Genomic DNA, 24,122 nt, shown 5'->3' on the forward strand with positions numbered 1-24,122 from the left:
AAGCCTGTGTGCTTTGAGTGGCTGTAGCTGACTGGTGTGAGCAGGTAATGGAAAAAATGTCAAAGCTCTCTCCATCAGGAATTTATTTAGCTTGTTCATTTGCTTTTGTGTGTGTGCTGACTTTATAGTCTATTTTGTAACTATATTAAATAAGCATTTTGCACATGTGTGCATATAATTTTCAACATGTAAGTTGTACACGTGTTAATATTTGTCCTTGATGAATAATTCAAGAAGAAGCTGTACTTCCAAATGCATTTCATCTTTATCACCTGGTCCAGAAAGTTTCCAGAAGAAACTTTTATCTTTCTTACTTTTTCTTTTTTTCCTCAGCAAATTAAATTATGTAGCCAGGTGTGGTGTGTCTCCCTCTGTTACTGCACAGTATTTTTTTGAACAGAACACCTCATAAACACTCCTAGTGACTTCATGAAAATGGATGCAAGGGTTAACAAGACACCCATGAGTATTATGTGCTGTATTATGTGTAAAGTTGTAGTCTAAAGGTAGGACTTCTCAAGAAACACTTCCCATGTCTTCTGTTAATGCTATCCACACACTGTTCACCAAAATTACTGTGATTTCGTTATATTTAATGATTTTGGTCCTTAAAAAAGCCTTCTGCCATCACACATTTTACTCTGTTAATGATCCAATGTTCATTTTACTGTTTTTTAAGATACTGTAATGTTCTCACCTCCTGACCTTCGCATCACATGAACAGAACCTCTACGCTATCTGTCCCAGGGTGCTGTTGAGGTGAGGAAGCCCTGAAGCCGGTTTCCAAACTTGCTTCTTGTTGGGGTGCCAGAACGAATGTGTCCTTCCTCAGGTGGGGGACGGCAGGAATGCTCATGGAAGATGAGCTGTTCCATGGCAATCTTCTGATTTACCTCATAGAAAGCCCACGGTTGCTGTCCGACAAGGAATAAAATATTTTGAAGCCTTTTAATTTACCCTGGATTCAGTTCACTCACACGAGGGTCAGAGGCCCCCGTGAAGCCCCACCTGGCACCTTCCAACTCGTCTCACCCAGAGCGCTACAAGCTCGCAAGAAAAAAAAAAAAAAAAAAAAAAAAAGGAAAAAACTCGGGGAAAGCCTTTTAAATTCTCCCCTCTCCCCAGATATCTCTCAGTGCAGCGCATCTCGCGTAACTCCGGAGGGACAGAATTCCCCAGCCAGACATTGCAGCGCAGGCTTTCCCGGCCTCTCCCGGAGGAGCTGAAGCAGCCCCAGGCCCCGAGCCCCGTGAGGCGCGGACGGGTCGGGCGGCAGCCGCCTGAGGCGGACTCCTGCGGCGGGGGCCGGGCGGGCCCTGGGCCGCCTCTCCGCGGAGCAGCCAGCAAGGGGCGCTGGGCAGCGGCTTTGGTGTGCGGAGGGAGCGGGCTGCGGATCACCTGCAGCGGCGGAGGGGGGGAACGGGACCGGGGAGCTCCGCCTCCCCCTCCTCCCCCGCTTAATCGCATCCCCCTCCCCCCGTGGCAGGCAGTGGGAGCGAGGCGGTGGGGCAGAGCCCTCAACCTGCGGCAGGCGCCCCGGCACCTGCATCCCGCTCACGGCAAGGGCCGGGCTGGGGCTGCCGCCTCCGCCGCCCTCGCATTTGCCCCAGCCCGGTGCGGCGTGGTCGTGAGCCTCCTGCCCCCACCTCCCCGCGGGGAGCGACCGCCGCCGCCTGCCCGGGCATCGAGAGCAGCGCCCGGGAGAAGGAGAGAGAAGGGGAGCCATGGCCGAGGGGGGCGAGGGCGAGGACGAGATCCAATTCTTGCGAACTGTAAGTGCTGGGCTTGACTCCCCCACCTCCGGGCTGGCGTGGGGCAAGGGGCTGCGGCTGTGAGGGCGGGAGGCGACGCCCGGACCTTGCTATGAGGAGGGGGTGTAGGGAGTACCGGGAAGGTGCGTGAGGGTGGGAGCAGGGAGGGTGCAGCTGCCCCCGCCACCCCGGGGGAGCCTTGCCAGGGAAGGCTTCAGAGTCCCTTCCCCTCCACCTTGCACCGCCAGATCTGAGGGCCAAGGGGTGGGAACCAACCCCTCGCTCTGCTGGCGGGGCCGGGGTGAGCGGGAGGCGGCGGGGAAGGGAGAGCTCGGTCAGGGCGCGGCGCGGTGCGGACAGCGGGCGAGGGGAGCGGGTATGGCCGCTTGCCCACCAGCCCCTCTCCGCCCTGCCTTTACACCCGCCGGGGTGTTCGCGTACTGCGGATACTAACACAGACAGCCCTCCCCAGCTTAAAAGCTGCAATCACACTCCTCCTGCAAAAATGGAACTGGAAAAATTATAACGATAAGAAAAAAGTAATGAAAAAAAAAAATCTTCTCCCACCCCACCGTGCTCCCCACCAAGGTTCCTACTAACTTGCTGGCGTTCTCCTCGCTGAGCACGGACTAATATGTTTTGCGGTTTTTTTTTGTTGGATTGCTTTTTCTTTTTTTTTTTCTTCTGTGTGTGTGAGCATCCTTTACTTGCCTTTTCTTCAGTCCAAAACATGGTAAAGCAAGAGCGTTTCTTCCCTCAGTTTAATCAATACATCAGGACTGCTGCGTTTGATGCTCATATGGATTATTTTTCTTCAAGCAATGCTTTTATTTACCTTCTGGGCCATTTCCCAAGTGCTGTTCATATGCACAAACCTAGCAAGTTTTACAGATGGGCATATTTGGATGGTGGTGTACACAAACCACAGTTTGAGGAAAAATTGCTGAGGCATTTGATAAGTAGAACAAAACCACTGAGACCGTGGGGTAAAACTGAGCTGCTTTTTTATTTAGTGCAGTCTGATTTAAAAAAAATGCTCATAATCAATGTCTTGTAAGAAAATAAATTTTAAAAAAGGAGAAAGCAAGCCACATAGTGTACGTGAAATGTGTTCATATGCTGTTTGCAGCATGGCAAGTCCCAGATCTCAGTTGTCTTGAGTTTATTTCAGTCAGAAACCCTAAAATAACAGATATACATCCTGATACTCTTTTTTGTTTGTTTGTTTGAGAATTCTTAGACAATCTGGTTGTAAGGGAACATGGCTGTTACGCAACACTGGCATGAAGACTGTCAACTTTTTTTCCTCTCAGCATTACGTGACTTCTGTTGTAGTGCTGTCTAACGCCTGAAGGCAAAACATGAGAATACTTCTCTGAGAGATAATTTGTAATCTCAATTTGAGAGAGTTTTATTAGCAGTACCTCTCGTCCGTAAACATTTTTGGAAGGCTCATACGATGATGGTCTTTCTGCAGATGGAATGTTAAACTGAGCTCATGGAAAGGCTCTTATCTGAATGCTTAATAGGGAAGGAGAAGCAGTGAGGATGCTGATACTGCTCTGCACATACACAGTAATCTCAAACTACAGCACCTGACAGCAGCAGCATGTTATGTAAAACAGCACTCCTGATAATGTGCGTCAGGTTTGAAACAGATTTGGCAAACCCAGCCTTGGACAAGGCTTAAAAATTTTTTTAGAATGTTGTACTGGTGGTAAAATGACCTTGGATGTGATAAAGTGAGGCAGAATTTTTGTCTAGTGAAATGAAAAGGCCTGAGAAATACCCTTTTCATGAAGTTTTGAATCTCTATAGTAGTTGTATATAAGTAGGTTTTTTTTTTTTGCTATTCTTTCCCAGCCACTTTGTCAAAGTTATGAGTATTACTTGGAAGAGTTAGTTGCTTTAAGACATTCTTGATGTAGTTGTCCTTCTATCTCTCTTACAAAGTTTGGGTTAGTATTCTCTGAAGCTATTAGATATTTAAACTTTCTGAATTGGTAGAAAGCACTGGCAACTGGGTATTGCCTGGTAATTGATGCACTGTCTGCTTTTAGTTATTTATTTTTAAAACATTAAAGAGGGAAGGATTCAGAAATGGTTTGGTTGAGTAAATTGAACTTTTCTAAGAACAGTTTATGCAAGCAAAAAAAGCTTTCTGTGCTTTGAAGGTCTTAATGGTGATATCTGTAGGCCTAGAACGTGTAAACAGTGCTTTCCAGTTTCTCCTTTTGATAGGACCTGATGAACTTTTTTTTAAATTGTGAGTTCTTTTTCTGATGTTTCAAAATTACTGTAGCATCTTTACCATTTACCTGGAAAGTAAATGCAATTTACTATTTCTAATGTATAAAGCAAAATCTGAGGGAGGTTTTATTCAATTAAAAAATATTAATTTGCATCAAGATCCTAACCTCAGTTTGGTTTTGCCATCTACAAGTTGATTTGTAATATCTTCTTCCTTTCCATTCTTATTTGCCTAATGATTTTTTTCTCTTCATGTACTGCTTGTAGCAGAAAAAGATCAGTATTTTTTTCTTTTTGGTAAGGTGGTGTCATTCATTTCCTCCTAAAAATTTGCTGCTGGGATGGATTTCTTTGCTACTTCACTTCTCAAAGGGAATGTAACCTGTTAATGCCCAGAATTTCAGTCCTTGCATTGGTTGAGGTAACTTTGGACAGACTGGAATTCAGGTCTGTGCTGTTTGGTGTCTCCCCAAGGAAGTATTTTATAATCCTGTGAATTACATGCTTCTCCCCAGACCTTCCTTTGCTGAATAGTCCAGGTGGATATGACCTTGTGTTCTGTGTAGCCTTTTCAGGCTTGGAATTACATTCTTCTGACTTCTGCCACTGAATGCACACATCCTGTGCAAGAGGGGTGAAGAGGAGCAGTTATCTAACTCCTGATTTTATTAGATGTGTGTCTGGGAGAGACTTCTTTCCTATAGAAAATTTAAATTTTTTTAAATACTAGAAAGCAGAAAGCTGTGTACAGAATGAACTTCCATTCTTTAGTCTTTACATTAAAAAATCTAAAGCATTTGTAGATAATATGGAGATGACCTGTTTCTTGTTTTTAGGTTTGGTTATTTTTTTTTTTTAAGCTTGGGTTGTTGTTTTTTTTGGTGGTGTTTTGTTCTTTTTTTTGAGGATGTGTAATTTGACTAGAGTGAAAATAATTTGGAGTTGCCTGAACAGAGGCACAGATGCAAGAATGCTGTTTTTGTGGTGCTGAACCTCTATAAGGGAGGATCTTCATGTGGACTGGAGTGATGTGGTGATGGGATTAAAACAATTGCAATATTTAAAAAAAATATGGCATGCAAGTACCTTTTATATTGGGTAAAACTATTCTGAATTTTGGGTTGAATTCCCATCACACATGAGATCACTGTGTGGTCTTGGACTGTTCCTAGTGCTGGTACATATGGGTTTTTTTGGGACCTGTGGAGTTTCCTAAATTAGAGGCAGGTCTTTTTAGGGGTTTAGGGCACCACAAGATCACACTAAAGGAAGGCTGACAGGGTTATGGTCTTCCTCAGAATTTTCAGTAAAATCTTTTGCTTGTGTGAATGTGTTCTGTGCTACCTTATTTTCTAGACGGAGTTAATTTTTCTGAGTTTGAGTGTTAGAGACCAGTGTAAGGATACTTTCCAACACTTTTAAAAGAGTTAAGTATTATTTAGGATTCATGATTGGGATTTAATACTTTGGATAATAAAAAAAACATATGGCAGAGAATTTTTCTTCATTTTGTAATGAAGGATGCGATGTGGTCACATTTCAAGGACAGGAAAATTCTTTGATTCCAGAGTCAATTTTGTGCCAAATATTCCTCATTATAACTGCATTTAAACAATAAATATCAGTTTAAATCTGACTAAACATCATATTCTTAGATGCCATCCTGAATGAAGATGCTGTGGAATTGGAGGGCAGAAAAGGAACCTTTAATAACATCGTTGTTGGATACTGAGTAACTAAACTGAAGAACTGTTATGTTAATCTCTTGGTGAGAAAGAATAGATAAAAAAATGTATTTTTTTCAAATCCTTTGGTGCTATTCAAATGCTGCTTATCTTTAGAGGGGTTTATCAAAACAAGTTAGATTCTGATAGCTGCATTTGTCAAACATAAAAACACAGCTGCCAGAATGCACTGAAGAAAAGGCTTAAAAGCAAGCTTGGCTATTAGTAGCAATTTTAGAAGGAAAGAACACTGAAAAATACTTTGGCTAACCTTTTTTTATTTTAAAAAGTATTTCTTGTACCTGTCAGTATGTGATTTCTGAAGATTGACCAGGGCCTGGCACAAGAGACCACTGTTTACCAGCTCATGTGAGGGCTGGCGTGGCTGAGATTGCAGCATTTGTACCTTCCTCTCCCAGGCACTGCACTGCAGTACAGATACTGAGTATGAGCTCAAATTCTGTTTTGGAATGGAGCAGGACAGACTGTTTGTAGAGAAGGGGCTTTAACTAGGACATGTGTCCCATTTCTTATTTGGGAATTACGTGTGAATGGTTTATATAATTTTTTATTTTTTTTTATTCCAGAATTGTTTGATGAATATTTAATACCACCATTAAAATATTACTGGATAAAATCAGTTGTCTGGTCTGTTTATGATCCTGTCCAGTGTTCTGTGTCTGGAACTTGTCTTTATGAGATGTGTGAGAAGGAGGCTGAGGAATCTCTGTGCCAAACAGACACTGAGCAAGTTTCTAATATCCCTGTGAGCTGGTTGACTGATGTCCTGAGAAACAAAGAGCTGCTTCCTTTCAGTGTCTGAGGATGTTTTGATGCATGGGTGCTCTTTAGCATCTTGAAGGCCTGAGGAAAATCTAATGCAGGAACTTCTGCTGGTGGACAAACTGGAAAGAGACAATAGCAGCTATTTTCTGATCTGAAGTGGTCTTGAGGGCTGTGTCTGCCTTTGATTTCTCTATTTGGAAGCTCTGTTGTTAGAGTTGTACTGTATAAGTGTATTTTCTCTTGTAGCTGTGTGGAAAGAGCACAGGATGGTTCTAATTTGGGAAAGCACATCAGTGCTTCTTGTGTAGGGGTAGGGATGTGCTGAAGAATTTCTCTGAATCTGGGTAAAAGATGGGACTGCAGACAGTGGGCTGCATCCAGGAAGCACATGAATTAAGCTGAAAATAGATCTCTCTCTTCTGATTCTTATACTTATGGACACTTCACTTGAAAACTCTGAGTTAGTTTTGGTTTAATCTCTCAATTGCACCTAGACTTGTGTTGAAATTTATTGAGCTGACTGAGAAATGAGTCTTGGCATGATGTGGATGACAAAAGTAAAGTCAGAAACTATGTATATATTCCTATACTTCCCTGTGAAACTCAAGCTACATAAATTTGTTTTGCTTGTTGTTATAGTAGTAAAACATTTGAGCAGCAACTTGAACACATTTTGTTTGGGTGAATGGAAGAATTGTAACTTTCTCTTAATGTGGTGGTTGTGATTTTAATTGTGATTGACAGAAGAAGTCAGCAGTGCATTTCCTATATTCTTTCTATCTAAATATTTTTTTTCTTGTGCAGAAAAGGAATAATCTCTATTTATTTAGCAAATTCTTGCTTGCAGAAGTCTCAAAGAATGGAGCTCTGCTTACTTGTAAACATGTACTGCTATCTGTTGTGTTTATATGAATAGCTAAAATAAATGAAATGATAAAAATGTGTTTTTTATAGCACCACTATAGATTTTTGCATATGCCAGTTTTAATGGGCCTGATGGTCACTGCTGTGAAGTGCTGGTCAGGGTCTCCAGAGTGAAACTCTGATCCCTAGGAAGGCAGAACCACTGATTTCAGTGTAACCAGGATTCTGTATTCAGACCTTGTTTGCAAGCAGAATGGCTACAGATGTGCCTGTAATAGTTGTTCCTGTGTAACTGCAGATTTGTGTCTGAAAACCTCTATAAAACTCTGTGGGAAAATTCAGTCTTCTGTTTGGAATGAATCTAAGCTATGATGTGAGATCTGTGATGAATCTCTTCTGCAAAATGAAAATCTGTGATATTTTGGAGATGATTTTGCCTTTTGTGGCACTAAAACGAAACCCAAATCACAGTAGTTTTCTGCTCTTTCAACCATTATCAACAAGATTTTTGCTATTGATAGCAAGTGGTCAGTTCCTCAGAATAAATTCTCAAGAAAATTAATTTCGAAGGTTGAATGGGTATTGTTGTCCTGGTAATACCATTCTAGACTTCATCTTCCAACAAAAGGGATCCATTCTTTTGTGACACATTCTGTAGCCCCCATGTAGGAAATTCTTCCGGACTTATAAAACTACCAGAAGCTGAATTCTGCCTTGATTGAGCTACTTGAATTTTCTGCTAGAATGTTGAGCATAGGGGAATAGAGACTGTAGCCAATTAATTTAAAATATTTGAGTGCTCTAATTTTCTTATATATTGACTAAAATCCTGCATATGCTTTAAACAGATAACTATTACATTTGGTTTAACTTTTCCTTTGTTCCTTGCATTCAGAACATGAACTCTTGAATTAATATTAGAGTTCTCAAGTATGAGGAAGAGGGTGTGATTTTCCCAAAGAACAAGAAGTAAAAAACCCAACCAAACAAAAAACCAAACCAAAATAAGAGCAAAAGTAAAAACCAGGGCAGACTTTTACTCCTAGTATCATGTCAGTGCTTTTACTTATTAAGTTGAAAAAGCTTAAATAGGCACTCTTATAAAACGTGGCACATAAAATGATAAAAACCCAAGAGTAATCCATATTCTTTTAATGAAAGCTGAAGTGTGAATCCTGTTAAGTTTGTCCTTCAGACAGCTTGAAGATGAACCTGAACCACGGTCAGGTGGAAGTGAGAAGAGAACACTTTAATTATTGACAAAGTTATAGCCTGGAATTTCTCCCACTAGCAGAGAGAGAATAACCTGGCATCACTTCTGTCTCCACTCTGAGTTCTGCTGGAGACCTATACAATATTTTGCAAGTGTATGGCATTTAAGCCATGTCTGGCTGTGCTGTCTGTTCCACCCTGGGAATGAAAGGCCACTTGAAGAGGCTGCCTGTAGCCTGATGAATCTCAGTAAATGAGCAAAGGCATGAAGGAATAGTTTAAACAGCAGTTTAAGCCTTTTAAAGGCAACCACAGCAATGCAGAGCCTTATTGTAATATTCTCTGCCCATCAGGGGCACAGCAGTCGTGTTGCTTTGTTCTTGGTGTGACAAATAGAGCAACTTGAGGGGAGACACTGCCTGCAATAGCATCACAGAAAAGGTCACCCCAGTTTCCTAACTAGGACTAGCAGGAACTCCCACGTGCTTTTACTGCAGTGTGGTTTTGTGCTCTGCTCCCTTCTTAATAAGCATGAGAGTCATTAACTAATTGTGCAGCCACTTGCCAAGGAACTCTTGCTTTTCTTTTTAATTTTTTTTTTTTTTACATAGAAGCTGTGGTGTAACTCATCAGGTAAAGGGTTTAAACTCTTCAAATTTATTGCTACTCCCAGATCCCAATTGTTACTCAGCTTTTGATTTGCATAGGTGAGTGTTTCAGGCATGTATTGTAATTTAGTAGAAGCTTTGCGTAGCTTCTCAGAATTATAGAAACATAGAATTGGCTGGGTTGGAAGGGACCTCAGAGATCATTAAGTCCAACCCTTTTGCTTAATAAAAACACAATTGCTTTATAAGAACAAACTGGTACTGTTTGGGATGTGAAAGAGATGACTTGGAAGGGGTCATAACATGAGCTGTGTTACATTATTTGACTGTTGCCATTCCTGTTCAAATATGATGTTACAAGGGTCAGTTTTACAGTAAGATTAATGTGTTTGAAGGACTATTCACTCTAGCAGCTAAATTCTAAATTAAAAGGTGGATTTGCTATTTCAGTGTTCTGCCATTCTCTAATGTTTAGCATAGTCAGAATAACTTCCTTTTAATTATAATGTACTTAAAGAAAATTGCAAATATAATAGTTAAGCTAGTAATATAGCAGACTCCCCAGAGAGTCTCTGGCAAAAATCAACATCATAGAATTTCCTAAGATGTATGAATCAGTTAATGTTTAACGTGAAACACATTTTGGTGCAGGACAGCTTTTTTCTCTGGTTTGGTTTTGTTCATACTTTGAGCACTGTAGAACCACAGAATAGGAGTGAAAAGATAATTACATTTTGTGAGGCAACTTCCCTGAGGATTTCAAAGTCATTAATGCTTCTTATTGTTTTTTTTTTTTAATTTGACTGTAGGAAATAATATCTGATGGATATTATCTAGCAGAACCAACTGCTAAACACTGGCATGTCCTGTCACTGCCTCTCTGAAAACTCCTCTGGATTCCTGCTGTGAGAACCGAGGTCACCACATTTGATCAGTTGTCCCTGCTTAAATTCATTGTTCAAAAGAATGATGGAAGGAAGGAATGAAAAATTTGCAGTGGCTGCCTGTGCCTTTTCCTGGGGACTGCCTGGAAGTGGAGTTTTATTAGTGGAATCAAGCCAGAAATGGCCCTTGCTTACAGCTGTATTTCTTTCTTCCAAACCAAGCAAAGCTGGAAGGAGTGACTGCCTGGGTTAGTGTGGGATGCATTTGTAGTTTTCATAAAAGGGAAAAGGGGAAAGAAAATTTCACCTTTTGCTAAATAGGCCAGATAATATCCCTTGGTACATGAGCATCATTCCTTCCTGTGATGGCCAAGTAGAATTCCTTATTTGGGAATGTAGGAGGAGGAATGAAAGGAATTTGAAGTGTTCAAACTAAGCCTTGGTAATTGGGCAGATCTGCCAAAGACTTGGTAATCTCGTGGTTAGATGGATTTGGTCACTGGTAGCTGATCCTCACTGCACTTTAGGAATGTAGCCATGCTGATAAACATTTGAAAATCACCCATGGTGTGTTTGTTTTCTAGTTGTAGAGTGGAATAATTTCATTAGAACTATCAGAGGCATGCTGATCCCAAGCTGGAGGATTAAACCTCTCTGCATCTCTCTGCCTTTCATCCTGAAGCAGTGTTTGATGAAGCATTTTGTCCCAGTGGTGATAACAGTCACCTGTACAGGTGGATAGGATTCCTTAAGCTCTGCAGCAGTCATGAGGATGCTGTGTGGTTATAGTTCTCAGGGTTAGACTGGAAATAAGCATAAAGGATGTGATTTCAATTTTGGGACTGTTGTCTGTACATTATGAAGTAGGTTTTGGAGCTAATGCACAGAATGTTATGTGCATTTATACAGTCTAGTTGGGAGTTCCGGGGAGGTGGAATGCATATCCCTTCTTCCATGCAATGGAAATGTAACAAAAACTCACAATTACGTGGTATAGGAAGTACTCAAAAAGAATGACATGGGGATGGACAGAATATTTTCTAATGTTACAGGTAATTTAATTCATTGCTAAAGAGTTGAATTTATCTTTTTTTAAAAGCTTGAATTAAATAAATGTGTGGTTTGGGTTTTTCTGCCCCAGCTGATGCTTATAGAAAGCAGAGACTTGTTTCATGGTTTGGTATGTATCAGCCAGTCCAGCAGGCAGCTGAAGGAACCACAGTATTGAATTCATATAGATATGAAAGGATTCATTAATGAGAAATATCACGGAAAGTGTAGCTGAAGAACACTTAACATGGTTAATGAAGGGACTGATACAGATCAGTCTGTGCAAATAACCCTGTACTCATTTTCAGGACCAAAAATATTAGGTGGCATTCCTGAAGTGTGATTGTTGAGGCAAAGAATCCATGAAGCCATCACAGATCTACAGGTGATACTGGAATAGTAAGGATAGCAGGGGTAAGAGTTGTATTTATTAGTGCTCACAGAAGAAGTCTGCTTGATATTTTTTTTTTTTTTTTAAGTCTTAACATAATCTGTCAGGTCCTTTAGAAAAGCTTGTAAGAAAAAATACCACTAATCTAGTTGTAGGAATTGCAGGAGGGTGATAACTCCTTTGGTAAATCCAGAAAACTTCTAAAATGCCATAACTGTTCGATCACTCTTGAGTGAATTTCTGTTGGGTAAGCTTGAGGATTTCTGATGCCTGTACCAAGATCTTTTAGTATGTCTTAGCATGATAGTCTGACTGCTTGGTAATGTATGTCAGCTGTTATTTACTCTTTAATAACTTTTATTATGTCTAATGAGGTGAATATGCATTTTCAAAGTTACTACTTTTGATACTGGTATTTCAACCGAAGAAGAATCTTAAAGCTTAGAAGAAGGAAGGATTACAAAACCAGTTGCTGGTGAAGACCTCATCTCTGCTTTTTGCTTACCAGAGTTCTTGTAGAAACATCCTGTACATTTTGTTTTGATATGAGAAAGTTCTTGAAATCCTGTAGAAGAAATGGTGTTGCATGTTGAAGAGTTTCAGAATGTCACTTGCAGTGTTTTATGCCTCTGACTCCACTTCTGGAATCTGTTAGCACTATCTTGTACAAGAAAGGCACTGTGCTGCTTCTGTGAGCTCTCTGCTGGTGCATCTGAAGTTAATTTTCTTTGGTGTTGCAGCCTCTGAGTCCACAATATTTTGTTGAATCTCTCTGACTCTTTCTTTTTAATGTATCAGCCATTGAGATCCCTTTGGTATTGGCTTTTATTGCTCTTCCCAGTTTAAAGCTTCATAGAACTTCAGCCCAAGCCCATGGCAGAACTTGCTGTTCTATTTTTTCATGAATTTAAGCATTCATTCAAATGGGTAGAAGGATATTTTCTTGAGAGGGACTCTTAAATTTGTAATGTCTTTCTTCTTTTTTTCTTTTTAATTATTCATCTGACAAAAGACAAGGTCAAAGTTTCTTTTTTCCTCTCTCAGAAGGACAAAGCAAGTATATTAAAAATATCATGCCAAGTTGACAGAATAATAGGAGAGGGGTTATCATGAGAACTTCAGTAATGCACACTTCTCCACACATTATTAGCCTGCATTTTCTTTCTCATTTCCCTTTCCATGGTTGACCTCTGGAAAGCTTCAGCTCATTGAGGTGAAGGACTCCAAAATCCTAATTTTAAATGACTGGAGTTTGTCTAGAAAGGGAGAGGCATGGTAAGAGGAAGGGATGCCAGATCTCATAGGTGAGTCCTCTTGAGAGGCATAACTTGTTGCCTGGTTTATCTCAGAAATGAGACAGGTGCTTTAGCAAAGAAAGTGTAATAGAATGCTGAGTTTCCATACAAATCAAGATGCTTTCATTTTCCATGGAGTGGGAGGAGAAAAATGAGTAAAGAGGTAGTGAAAAATAGATTTCCATGTTCCTAAGGGTGAAGGGAAGCATCTTTCCAGGTGAAAAGTATGACTCAACATAATAAAACTTGTATACTTGCATTTTTAAATACTGAAATATTTACACTATTTACTGATTACAGTCACTTAAGAATGTAAACTGTTTCTTTGTTTAGGTTTGTTTTTTTTCTGAAGAATTTCCGTATCTGTTTTAATCTACTGAAAAACTAATGTGGTTTAAAGATACATCAAGCTGCAGTATATTTTATTGATAATATCATGGACATCACTATCTGCTGATTATGTCAGAAGTGATGTAGTGCTCTATTTTGAGTTTTCTCGTTGAATTCTGGCTTATAATTTGTATGTCAGCAGGAATTGCAGCTGAAGCCTCTGACTTTCTTCCTTATGCTGGTGTTAGTGAAGATGAATTACATGCTTTCTGTTTTATCCCCATTTTTGATTCTGCTTTTTGTTCCACAGTTTATTTTTTACTTGACAGCTGCAAAGTTAAAAGAGCATCAGTAACAATATTCTTCCCTTCCAAGACAACTTATTTTGGGGGTTGGTAAATCTGCAGAAGTCTTGTGGCTGGCTTAAGGAATTGCTCACCCTGGCCATATGCACAGGGGTAACAGAGAAAACCTCTAGGTGAGAGTTAGTGCATCAGGTTTCTGTAAAAAAGTAATCTGGTTTCCCTAAAGTAATCCAATTAATAGGGTGTATGATGAATGCTCAACCTTCAGAACTTGATGGGGGAGGTTGGTTTCCATGCATGGAAGTTGCATTTGTGTTTATATTGGAAGGCTTTGCTGCAGTTCTTGATTTACTAACAAACTAACGTGGGTCAGAGCATTCAAAGAGGAATGATTATAATTGGGTAGTGAACTCTATGGGAGTGGGAATGCTAACAAAGTTACTTAACGTGCCTATGTGAATTCCTGTTGATAAATGGGTTTTTTTAATGCTGATTTAAGACTGTTACAGAATTACAGTTTGACACTTGGACCCACATCTAGAGCTTGGGAAACCCACTTCATTGTAGTAAGTTCTTATTCAGAAGTTATGGCTTGCTGTACCCTAGTAATTTGTCTTATTGGAGAGACAGAGAAACAGGGAGTTCTGAGAGAGAAATTAGTTTGTAGCCCAACTGAATGCCTTTAAACTGAGTAGTGAGGTGATGAAGTTTTTATATTCCTTTCAAAATTTCTAGCTGGATCTCATTTTCCCTGTATGCAGAATAAATTGTCTAAATGAAAGGAATACATAAAAACAGGCAGGTTGGCATAACAGGTTATTAAGGATTATTTTATTAGCAGGAGGCTTGAAGAAAGTACTTACAGTACAAACAACTCTATATATTCATTTTATTTTTTTTTGGCCAGATGCCTAAAAACAAATCCTGTATTACAAAGATTGCTTCAAGTAAAAATCCATCTCTCTTACCTATTAGTTAAATGATATTGCAATATTGTAAATGAATTGATTTTAGTTTAATATTTAGCAGAATAATCTATTCTGCATCTGCTAAATGTTTCATGAATTGATTTGTTGGTCGATGACTGCAAGCATCTCTTGCAGGTATGTTTTTATGGATGTTTTTTGTAAGTCTGGTTCTGTTCTTACTGACATAAATGTCAAACCTCTTCTAGATATTAACCAGAGCTGAATCTTAAACTAATAGCAGTGTGTGCTGTGGTGTGTAATAGCCTAAACATGTTGAATGTGTATCCTTTTCTGTGCTCTTTAGCTGCTATTTTAAGCACAAGTAATACTTATCTTGCTTATGCACTGGAAGGGTGTGACCTAGCTTTTACACAAGTGTTTTAAAATATATAGGCATTGCTTACTGTCCTTCAAACTATTTCCATCTAATTGTTGGTAAACTGTTCCAACTTTGCCACACAGTTGTACCATCTTGTCCAAGTCAGCAAAAGTAATAATCTGTTGTATGTGGGGCTTTGCAGGAGAGAAAAGAATTTTTTTTCTTTTTCTACAAATGTTTTTGGAGTCTTCATTAAGAAGTGAAATGTTGGTCTTGCAGAAATGCCTGTGTCATTTCTGTTGGTTATCAGTGAGCTTTTTCTGTGTCCTGCACAAGTTTTATTATGTTAGCCATGGAGGGCAAAGACAGCTCTAATTTGATTTTGGGATTATATTTACTATTTAATTTACTTAGGAAGTCTTGTGTGCTGTGTGTGTGGGGTACTGCTTCTTAAATGCTTGATACATACAAAACACTCATTTTAACTATTTATTTCTTTAACTCATTTAGTGTCATTTTTTTTTATATCTTCTTTTTTCTCTCTCTCTTTATTTTTTTAATACCTTTTTTTCCTGGTGTGATTGCAAGATTGGAGATCTATTTTGTCTGTAAGGTGAGTAAAGCTGCTTTTTGTTTAGTTATTGAGGAGCATTTCAATTATACTTCAAGGTAAGAAACTTGTGTCTTTCCACAAAGGTTCTGAAACATCTTAAGCTCTCCTGTGATTTTATTTGGTATCTACAAACCTAATTAAAGCCAGTTTTAGGAATATCAGCACTTCATGGAGCTGAGCTCTCACTGTGCAGTGTTGTTTTTTCAGACTCCTGTGTTAACTGCAGTGATGGAGAAACAGGGAAAGCTCCACACACTTCTAGAGAGCAGCTCTGATGGTTGTCTGAGCTTATGGGAATAAATTTGCTTTCCACTTGGAATGCAGCAGAATATGTAATGAGAAAACACATAGGCATAGGAATATCCAGGTCTCTTGACTTGTGTTTTTCTGCTCTGTCTGGTCTAGCACTTCAACTCCTACCTCACAGAAAAACTGAGAGGCTTAAACTGAAAGCTCTTCAGCCAGTTTTTGGCTGCAGATATTTGCATGGCAGGATCTGGTAAGAGTCCTTTCCCAACTAACTTGCTGCTGAAATAGGCTGTAAACTTCTCTCCATGCCTACTGAGTTTTCCATACATGGAACCAAACCTTCTGTACACGCTTAGGTGTGTTTTATTCTGTGGTTTCCTTGTTGTTTCCTTCCTGCAGTTTTCTTTATTCTGCATCGTTTCCCGGTTGTGTTTTCCAGACACTTCTCCATTACTGGAAATTAATTGTTTCAAATGTTGGCATGGTCTCTTCAGTAGCAGAGGAATTAGTTTGCATCAGAAGCAAGGAAGAAAATCACAGATATTGATACTTGCTTGAAAATATACATAATTTCCTTTTGTCTCTCTTTTTATGTTGTTGATTCATGGTGTTTTTTGTAGGAATTTATGTATGGGGTTTTCTTGGTGTCTAAAATAACTGAAACAAATTTTCAAACTTGAAATTCTTTCCAAACCACATCTCTTTCTCTTTATGAAAAGCTGGAGGAGTGAGTCCTAAATGGTGGTCTTTTGTCTTGAAGAAATGAATGCTGAGAAAAATGGTAGAATGTATAAAAAAAACCTCTTGCCCTCTTAAAACTGACCTACTGGTATACGTTGTTTTGTTCTCTTGTCCCAACTCTTGCTGAAGTAAAGGTTAATACATTCCTTGATTTGGAGTTGGTATTATTTTAAAATTTAATATATTTTAATATTAAAGAATTTTTGTTACACAAAAGGGAGGTATAGCAAAATCATGAATAAATACATTTTTAAAAAGACTGGACATGTGTTGTTGAAAGCTGTGTGAATGTTTGGTACAGAAAACAGTAGTTTGCTTGGACTTGGTTACTTCTGATCTTGATATTCTTTCTGATCTGATCTTCTTTCATTCCTGATGGGGTGTGGAAAACAATGTTGCAGAAGAGATTTCAGTCACTCCACTCAATCTTGTAGATGGGAAAGAGTTCAGAATTGGACTACTCAATCTTGGTGCTAGACTTCCAGTGCTTGGCTTTTCATCATATCAGCCTGAAATTTCTTAGCAGTGAGAGAAACCTGGAATGGATTTTATTTTTCCTGCCAAACCCTCTGGTCTATGGAAAGCAAGTTTTTCCTTGTACCTGACAATTTTTTAGCATATTCAGCTGGAAATGTGAAGCTTTTACACCAGTCGTACCAGAGGCTTCTAAGTTCGTGGCCAATTTATTAATTTATTAATTGTATCTGTAGGAGAATTTGACTGAGAAAGTGTGGTCGGGCAGTAGTGTTACATTTCAGTAGTTTGTTTTCAGTTTTTAAAATAATGTTCTTTTAATATCTTATCTGGAGATGATAGGTAGCTCTTTTAGCTGTTGTTTGCATGTTATTTTTTCAGATTGCCATTTATGTCAAGGGCTGGATTTTTACATGATGCTGGATGTTCAGACAAGTTACTATGCAGTAGAGGCAAACAGAATACAAAAATCAATGCATTGTGATGAGCCCAATGCTGCAGAAAAGAATAATTGCAGAGATGAAGTCGTTCTTGCTAAAATATATGGTCACAGAATTCACCATGATCTTTTGAAATTCAGGGATGTGTCAATTGAAAGTATTATTGTAATTGGTGCATCATAGGGTGTGATGCTCATAAACTGATGCTGGAGGTTGAAAGAAGCTGCTGTTAAGGTATTTGGAGATGATCCAGGGGACAAATGGAATATTGCTGAAGCTGAGCTGATAGAAGTATCATTCCCACCTAATAAGTCAAGCTGATATCCGTAAAACTGGTGCTGCTTGAAATGTGAAACCTTCCTCCCCAATATTGTTTTAAATTGAAGAATTTTCTTATGGAGAAGGATTATTTTTAGATTGCAGATTTTTAGTTTGGTTTTTCATTGGTTTTGGGGGTTGTTTAAATTTTGGGGTTTTTTTTGGTTGGTTGTTTTTAACAGCATATTAGGTTCCTAAAGTTGCTTAATGGAGCTATGAAACCACTGGGCATGTTGAAAGGTATTAAAGACTTTCTCTTTTTCCTGATCTTTAGACTTTAGGAGTTCTGTCACATTGTTCTGCTACATTTCAGTGCATTAGCTGCACAGCTGAACTGGCATGTTTTTGTTGGAAAACCAGGCTAAAAAGAGGTGATGAATCATGCAATTTTTTTAGTTTTGGAGCTTGCAAGATCAAGAATGAAAAGCTTGCTTTTTTTTTTTTTTTTTCTTCTGGAAGAGAGTTCTAAATCAGGAGAAATGTAGTGATTTATGACTGCCTCTAACTATTTCACTTGAGTATGGATTGGTATTTAAAGAGCAAATTATCCAGTGCTCATTTTTCTCTCTGGTTTAATTTTTTTGTTAGGATCAGGTGGAAGGAAATCTGATGGGAGGACTTGCAAGATAGTGGAGTTCTGGCAACTGTGAAAAAATTAAGTGCCACTTTGTCTCCAGAGAGGTTGTAGAGATGAACAGTTGGATAACTATTGTGGATTTGGCTTGTGTTGGGCTTGTGTGGCAAAATTTTGGTAGCCAAGGGGCTACGGGGGTGGTGGCTTCTGTGAGAAGCTGCTGGAAGGCAATGCCAGAGAGTGCTCCAAGATGAACCTGTCCCTGGCCAAGGGGAAGCTCCTGAGTGATGGTGGTTGCACCTCTGGGATAATATATTTAAAAAGGGGAGAAAAAAAAACTTGCTAAATTGCAGCTGGAGAGAGGATTGAGGATGTATGAGAGCTTTGTGAGAGAAACAACTTTGCAGATGCCAAGGTTAGTGAAGGAGGAGGAGGAGGAGGAAGAGCAGTTGCTCCTCTTTGCTGAGGCAAAAAGATTCCCCTTCAGCCTTTGGTGAAGACCATGGTGAGGGCTGATGACCTGCAGCCCATGGAGCAGATTTCTGGTTTTCAGATTGAAAATTTCAGATTTCTGTAGCCCTTTGCAGAGGAGGAGCATACCTGAAGGAAAGGAGGCTGTGAGCCTGTGGGAAGCCTGTGCTGAGCAAGCTCTTGGCAGGACCTGTGCAGGAGGAGCACAGTCCCTAGAGCAGGTTTGCTGGCAGGACTGGTGACTCCCCATTCTGGAGCAGTTTGTTCCTAAAGGACTGCAACTCATGGAAAGGATCCATGCTGGAGCAGTTGGTGAAGAACTGTAGCCTATGGAAAGGACTGATGCTGGAGAAATTGCATGAGAACTGTCTCCTGCGAGAGAGACTCTGGGATGGAGCAGGGGAAGAGTGTGCAGAGCCCTTCCCTTGTGGAGGAAGGACCAACAGAGGTGTGATGGGCTGTCCACAATTCCCTGGGTTGCTGGGGTAAAGTTAAGCCTAGGAAGAAGGGAGAGGTGGGAGGAAGATATCTTCAGGATTTGGTTTTATTTCTCATCATACGATTCTGATTTGATTGGTAAGAAATTAAATTAACTCCCCTAAGAGGGCCCTATCATAAAATACATTTTTATTAGATGGGAGAGAGTGTGGTCTAGTTGACAGCACATGGACTAAGGAGTTGTGGTTGCTGATTTCTGGAAGTTCATCCTCTAAGAGGAATCTTAAACACAATGTATACTGAAAATTAAACAACCGTCAGATTCCTCTTCAGGTATAAAAACCCCTCAGCTAAGCTGAAGGCACGTGGTCACCACATCTTCTGCTGCTAAAACTGGACTTGTTCAAGTGAGAATCAGTCTGTGTATTCAGACCCAGATTTCCAACTCTCATTTGAAAATGAAGATTCTTTTTCCTGTAAGTTGCCTGGAGACCGATCAAAAATACAAAGTCCAAATTAATTATAACCATCACTGTTTTCCTGCTGATTTTGGCTGCTCCTGGGTCCTGAGCAGTTGTTTTAATTGAACCAGGGTTTTCTTGGTGATTAATGCAGTCTGAATAGTTAAAATTATTGGTGATCAAGCACACTGTTTTTATTTATCGTGGATTATATTCCAGTGTTTGTATACCTAGAGAGAGATAGAAAAAAATGATTTCTTGAGTTGAACCTCTCTCACCTCAGGACTTGTCAGTGGTTTTAGGGCCTATATTGGTCCAGACTAGACAGTAAGATCTGAACTAAATACTGTAACTACAGGATTTTGCCCTTTTGGAAGAACTTAATAAAGAAAAGTTGTTCACATTCAGATTTGAAATGGTCACTGTTTAAAGTACACTGGCAGGCTCTGAAATAAAACTTGGTCAGGGTTTCCCATATTCCAGCTCTGGACATTGTGCAGTGAATTGCAAGTCCTGTTGACCCATGCTTTTTAACTTTTGAGAACAAACATGAGAAAGCAATAAGAATTATTTTTCATTAGCAAGCTACTTGCAGCCATCTTGGGGATTTTGGTTATTTGTTGTTGGTTTTTGTCTCTTCTGGTCTTGTTGGGCTCATTTTTCATAAGGAAAGTAAAGCTGCATTAAGCTCTTCTGAGTTTAAAGATGATAAATTTTAAGAACAGAACCTAACTGCTATATAAATCACTTCAGAGGAGAATTCCAGGTGAGTGGAAAAATATTGAATGGGGGATACTTTAGGTTGTACTGTATGTAAAATCTTTTATCAGAGTGATTAAAAAGCATAAGCAGAAGAATTTCTGCAACCATCTGCAAATAAGAAGACATGAAACTTGAAATGCTGAAGTCAGCTTTGATTTGGGAGAAATAAATGTTGAGGAGCATTTTGCAAAGAATATTTCAAGACCTCACATACTTGTGTGGAGATGTTGCATGATTTTGCATTTGCAAAGTTGAATTCTCCTCCACCATGTGAATGATGTAAGTCCAGCTCATGAGCTGTCACAATCTGATTTATAACCTGCAAAGTTTTATATTTTGTTCTCCCAACCAAAGCCAATGTCCCACTCAGTTCTTTCATCAGTGTTTCCTAAGGGTGGGGTCCCTAAACTGCCAAACAAATGACAACAAATCTGGTTGGATTTGGCACTGATTCAGTGCTAGATAGGATGCCAAGACATTAGCATCTTGATAAGATGTTTCAGTATTATGTAGTGCTTCCTTGGTGACAGCAACCAAGAGGTAGTGATGTGATGTGTTAGTGTAGATAATCTGCTTGTAGCTTAACTCAAATTTTATTTGTTTTCAAAATGTGGTGTCTGTATGCATTTAAAATGGCACAAGTTCCCGGGGATTTCTCCACCTTTCCATCTCAGTGCTGAGAAGCATCCAAAATGGGAGACCAGAAAAAGTCACGTTAGGGGTGGTTACACTTTTCAGATTTATTTTCTGTCTCACAGTGGGTGCTGCAATATTTAAGTGACTGAGACAAAGAAACTCTTGATGACTGATGCTGGCAGAAAACACTGATTTTATTTTGAGGTTTGCCTCACCAAAAGAGGTCTGACTTTTTTGGACTTGACTGCTTCTGTGGGAGTGTGTGTATGGTTATGGGTGAAAGTGCATGACTGTTTCTTAGATTTTATTTTTTTCCCTGAGAATTTTCCTGTGTTTGATGACAATAAGAATCTCCTGAAAAATTTGAAACCATTCTCATAGGTCCCAATCTGTAGTGAAGGATCTTCCCTGTGTACAGATTACTTGCCAGCCTTTAGTTTGATAAAACATAATATATACACATGGCCAACACATGCAATGTATCTGAAAAGCTTGTTGTATTTAGCTTTTACTTCCTTCACCTGCAGGTTTGAAATATCATAAGCTAACAGGGATTAGTACCTGAAAGAAATGAATTTAGTGAATTTAGGGGTAGAATTTGAAGACAGAGAACCAATTGCTACAGCTTCAAGACTTAGGTAAGATATTTTAGGTAAGTATGAGGAGAGGGGAAAAAATGGAAGTTTCTGCTAGTTAGACAGGAGCTGAGGATCTACAATGTATATTCAGCTATGAGAGGAGAGATTACAGCTATTGGATACAAGAGGAAAGAAGGGACAAAATTAATCATTATCATTGATTGTATTACATGGTGCCCAGAGGGCTCAGCTAGGGTGAGGATGCTGCTCTGCCTCTGGACAGAAGCAGAGAGTCCCAATCCCTGCCTGGGAAAGCACAGATCCCACACAGGCAAGATAGAGAAACACTGAGGGATGTTCCTGATGAAGGGGTAGGGAAATGAAGTAGTGAGCCAAGGGACATAGATGATGTCTTGTGGTCCATTTTGGGCTCCTCTGGACTAATGATGACTTAGGATTTAGAAACTTGGAGAACTATGTCACTAAAGATGAGAACATACAATACCAACATTATATGGGAGGATACTGGAAATCAGTGCATAGAATCAAGACAGAAGACTGAACATAGAAAGGTGACTTTATCTGCAGCTTATTCAATGGTCATTATCAGAAATATGTAAAAAAAATCTCTGTAGAAAATGCATCATAATGCTATGAGTAGTGGAGTTGGGAAAAAAATCCCATTGTGGTTGTTGAATCAGAACTTCTAACTTGTGGTTGTTTGGTTGATTTGAAATAATGCCTGGTCTATACTTGTAGTGTTTAATTTAAAGTCATATGCGTTATGCTTCCTATGTTCATGGCAGATCAGAGTATAAAGACTGGGAAAAAGGGTTTTTTTTGAGAAGCCCATTCTTAAAGGCAAAAATGGCCTTTAGTGAGATAATAATTATTCCAAGTAGCTGTACAGCCAAGTAATATCTATAAAACATACATTCTGGATACTTGAAAGTGTTGAGCCTTCTTTTAGTGAGTGATATGAGAGTGTATATATCCTCATATAAAATAATATTTGAGTAGAATATTCTGTTAAATGTAAGCAGAAACAGCAACTAATTTGTCAAACTGTCCCAAGTTTCATGTGCCAGTGGATAAGCTCTAAGCCTGCTCCAGATAAGTCCTGCAAGATCTGAAGGAAAGTTTGGCATCTCCATAATCTTTATGGATGGATGTGCCATACATTATTTATTTTTATTCCAAATGCTTCTCAATGCAAATGAAAAAAGCAAAGCGAGGCTAATAAGGTGTGCAAGGGTTTTGTGGAGTTCTTTTTTTTTGATCTGCTCTAACTAAATTCATGGCTTGCCTAAGCTAGAATTTCCTAAAGTGCTTAAAACCAAGTTGGAATTAGTGTTGAATAAATATAGGAGTTGTCAGAAATTGTTTCCAAGGAGATACAGGCTGACTTTAGAGGTAATTTGTGTATCCTACTTGTTACTTCTGTGCACCTATGGAATGTGGTTTTATGTCCATTGATTTGTTTTGTCATTCTGTGTTGCATAGGTACTGATGCTGTATGTTCTTAGTGGGGTTTTTATGTGTGATGAAAGTGAGGTTATTTAAATGTTTCATGTAAATACAAGGTACCTTAATGAGGAGTTGAAACACACTGCATTTTGCTGGGGCAGAGCATGATCATCCTTAGTCTCTAAAACATATGCCATGAGAAAGAAGGGTCCTTAATGCTAGAAAAAAATTAAATACTTAATTTGCAGTCTAATATCTGAAATTGTACTTAGCTATTGCATTATTTCTCTGAACTTCAGTATATAATCATAGTTACCATTATTACAGAAAAGTTTGGGTTAACTATTTAGAGGGTGATGTATTCTTAGAATCTGTTCATTCTATTTGAAATGTCTGTTCTGTGGAAAAAGTGAGAATTCAGTTTGGGGTTTTTTTTCCTTGTTCCAGATTGTGATTTGTTTGTATAGGCAAAAATAATGAAAGAATAATGAATTAGTAAGGCCTTACAGGCTTATTGTAGTAAAGCAGTGAATTTATAGGTGGAAATGAGCAAGAAAAACACTTGATGGTTTCACACAATAGGATTTTTTCTTTTTTTATTAGAAACTGCCTTTTGCATAGATCAAGAATTTCTGCTTTTGTTTCAGTACAGTGAAATAATGCTTTTCTAGATATATCTTCTTTCTTTTGCTATTCAAATTAACACAGATTCTTGTCAGGTGTTACTAGGTTGGAAGAAGAATGAAAGATTATTTTAAGGCTGTGGTTAAGTCCCAGTGAGAACCAAGACTGCCCTTTTCCCAGGGCTTAGTGACTTACCTGAAATTTGAATACAGATCTCTACTGATGAATAAAAAAGGCAAACAGAAGCAAAGAAATCCAACCTGTAATACACTATTTCTAAACCAAGCAGAAATACCATGAAAAGATGGAATCTGAAGATTTAAGCAAACCAGGGACGTCACTCAGCATGAAGCACCAACTGTTTGCAGCTTATTCAGTATGCAGGAGCATATTTACAGATGAGTCACAGTTAAAATGCCTTGCATAAGATTGCCCAAGTATTTAGTTCACTTCAGGTGATGGAAAGACACTGTAAAAATAGTCATAAAAACTGTATCCAGTTGCTCTTGCTGTTTCATAGCTTTTTAAATTTATTTATT

The 24,122-nt window shown here is 39.1% G+C and overlaps 1 protein-coding gene across 1 annotated transcript in view; it reads left to right on the forward strand.

Moving 5' to 3' along the window:
- The first annotated feature begins 1,724 nt into the window (after positions 1 to 1,724).
- RYR2 (ryanodine receptor 2) overlaps positions 1,725 to 24,122 on the forward strand; it is a 339,366-nt gene continuing 316,968 nt past the window's right edge. Inside the window, exon 1 of the mRNA XM_030446731.1 lies at positions 1,725 to 1,772. Within this exon, the coding sequence (XP_030302591.1) occupies positions 1,725 to 1,772 (48 nt within the window). The remainder of the gene's footprint in view (positions 1,773 to 24,122) is intronic.

Source organism: Calypte anna, chromosome 3 (genome assembly GCF_003957555.1).
Source record: "Calypte anna isolate BGI_N300 chromosome 3, bCalAnn1_v1.p, whole genome shotgun sequence".
NCBI lineage: Eukaryota > Metazoa > Chordata > Aves > Apodiformes > Trochilidae > Calypte > Calypte anna.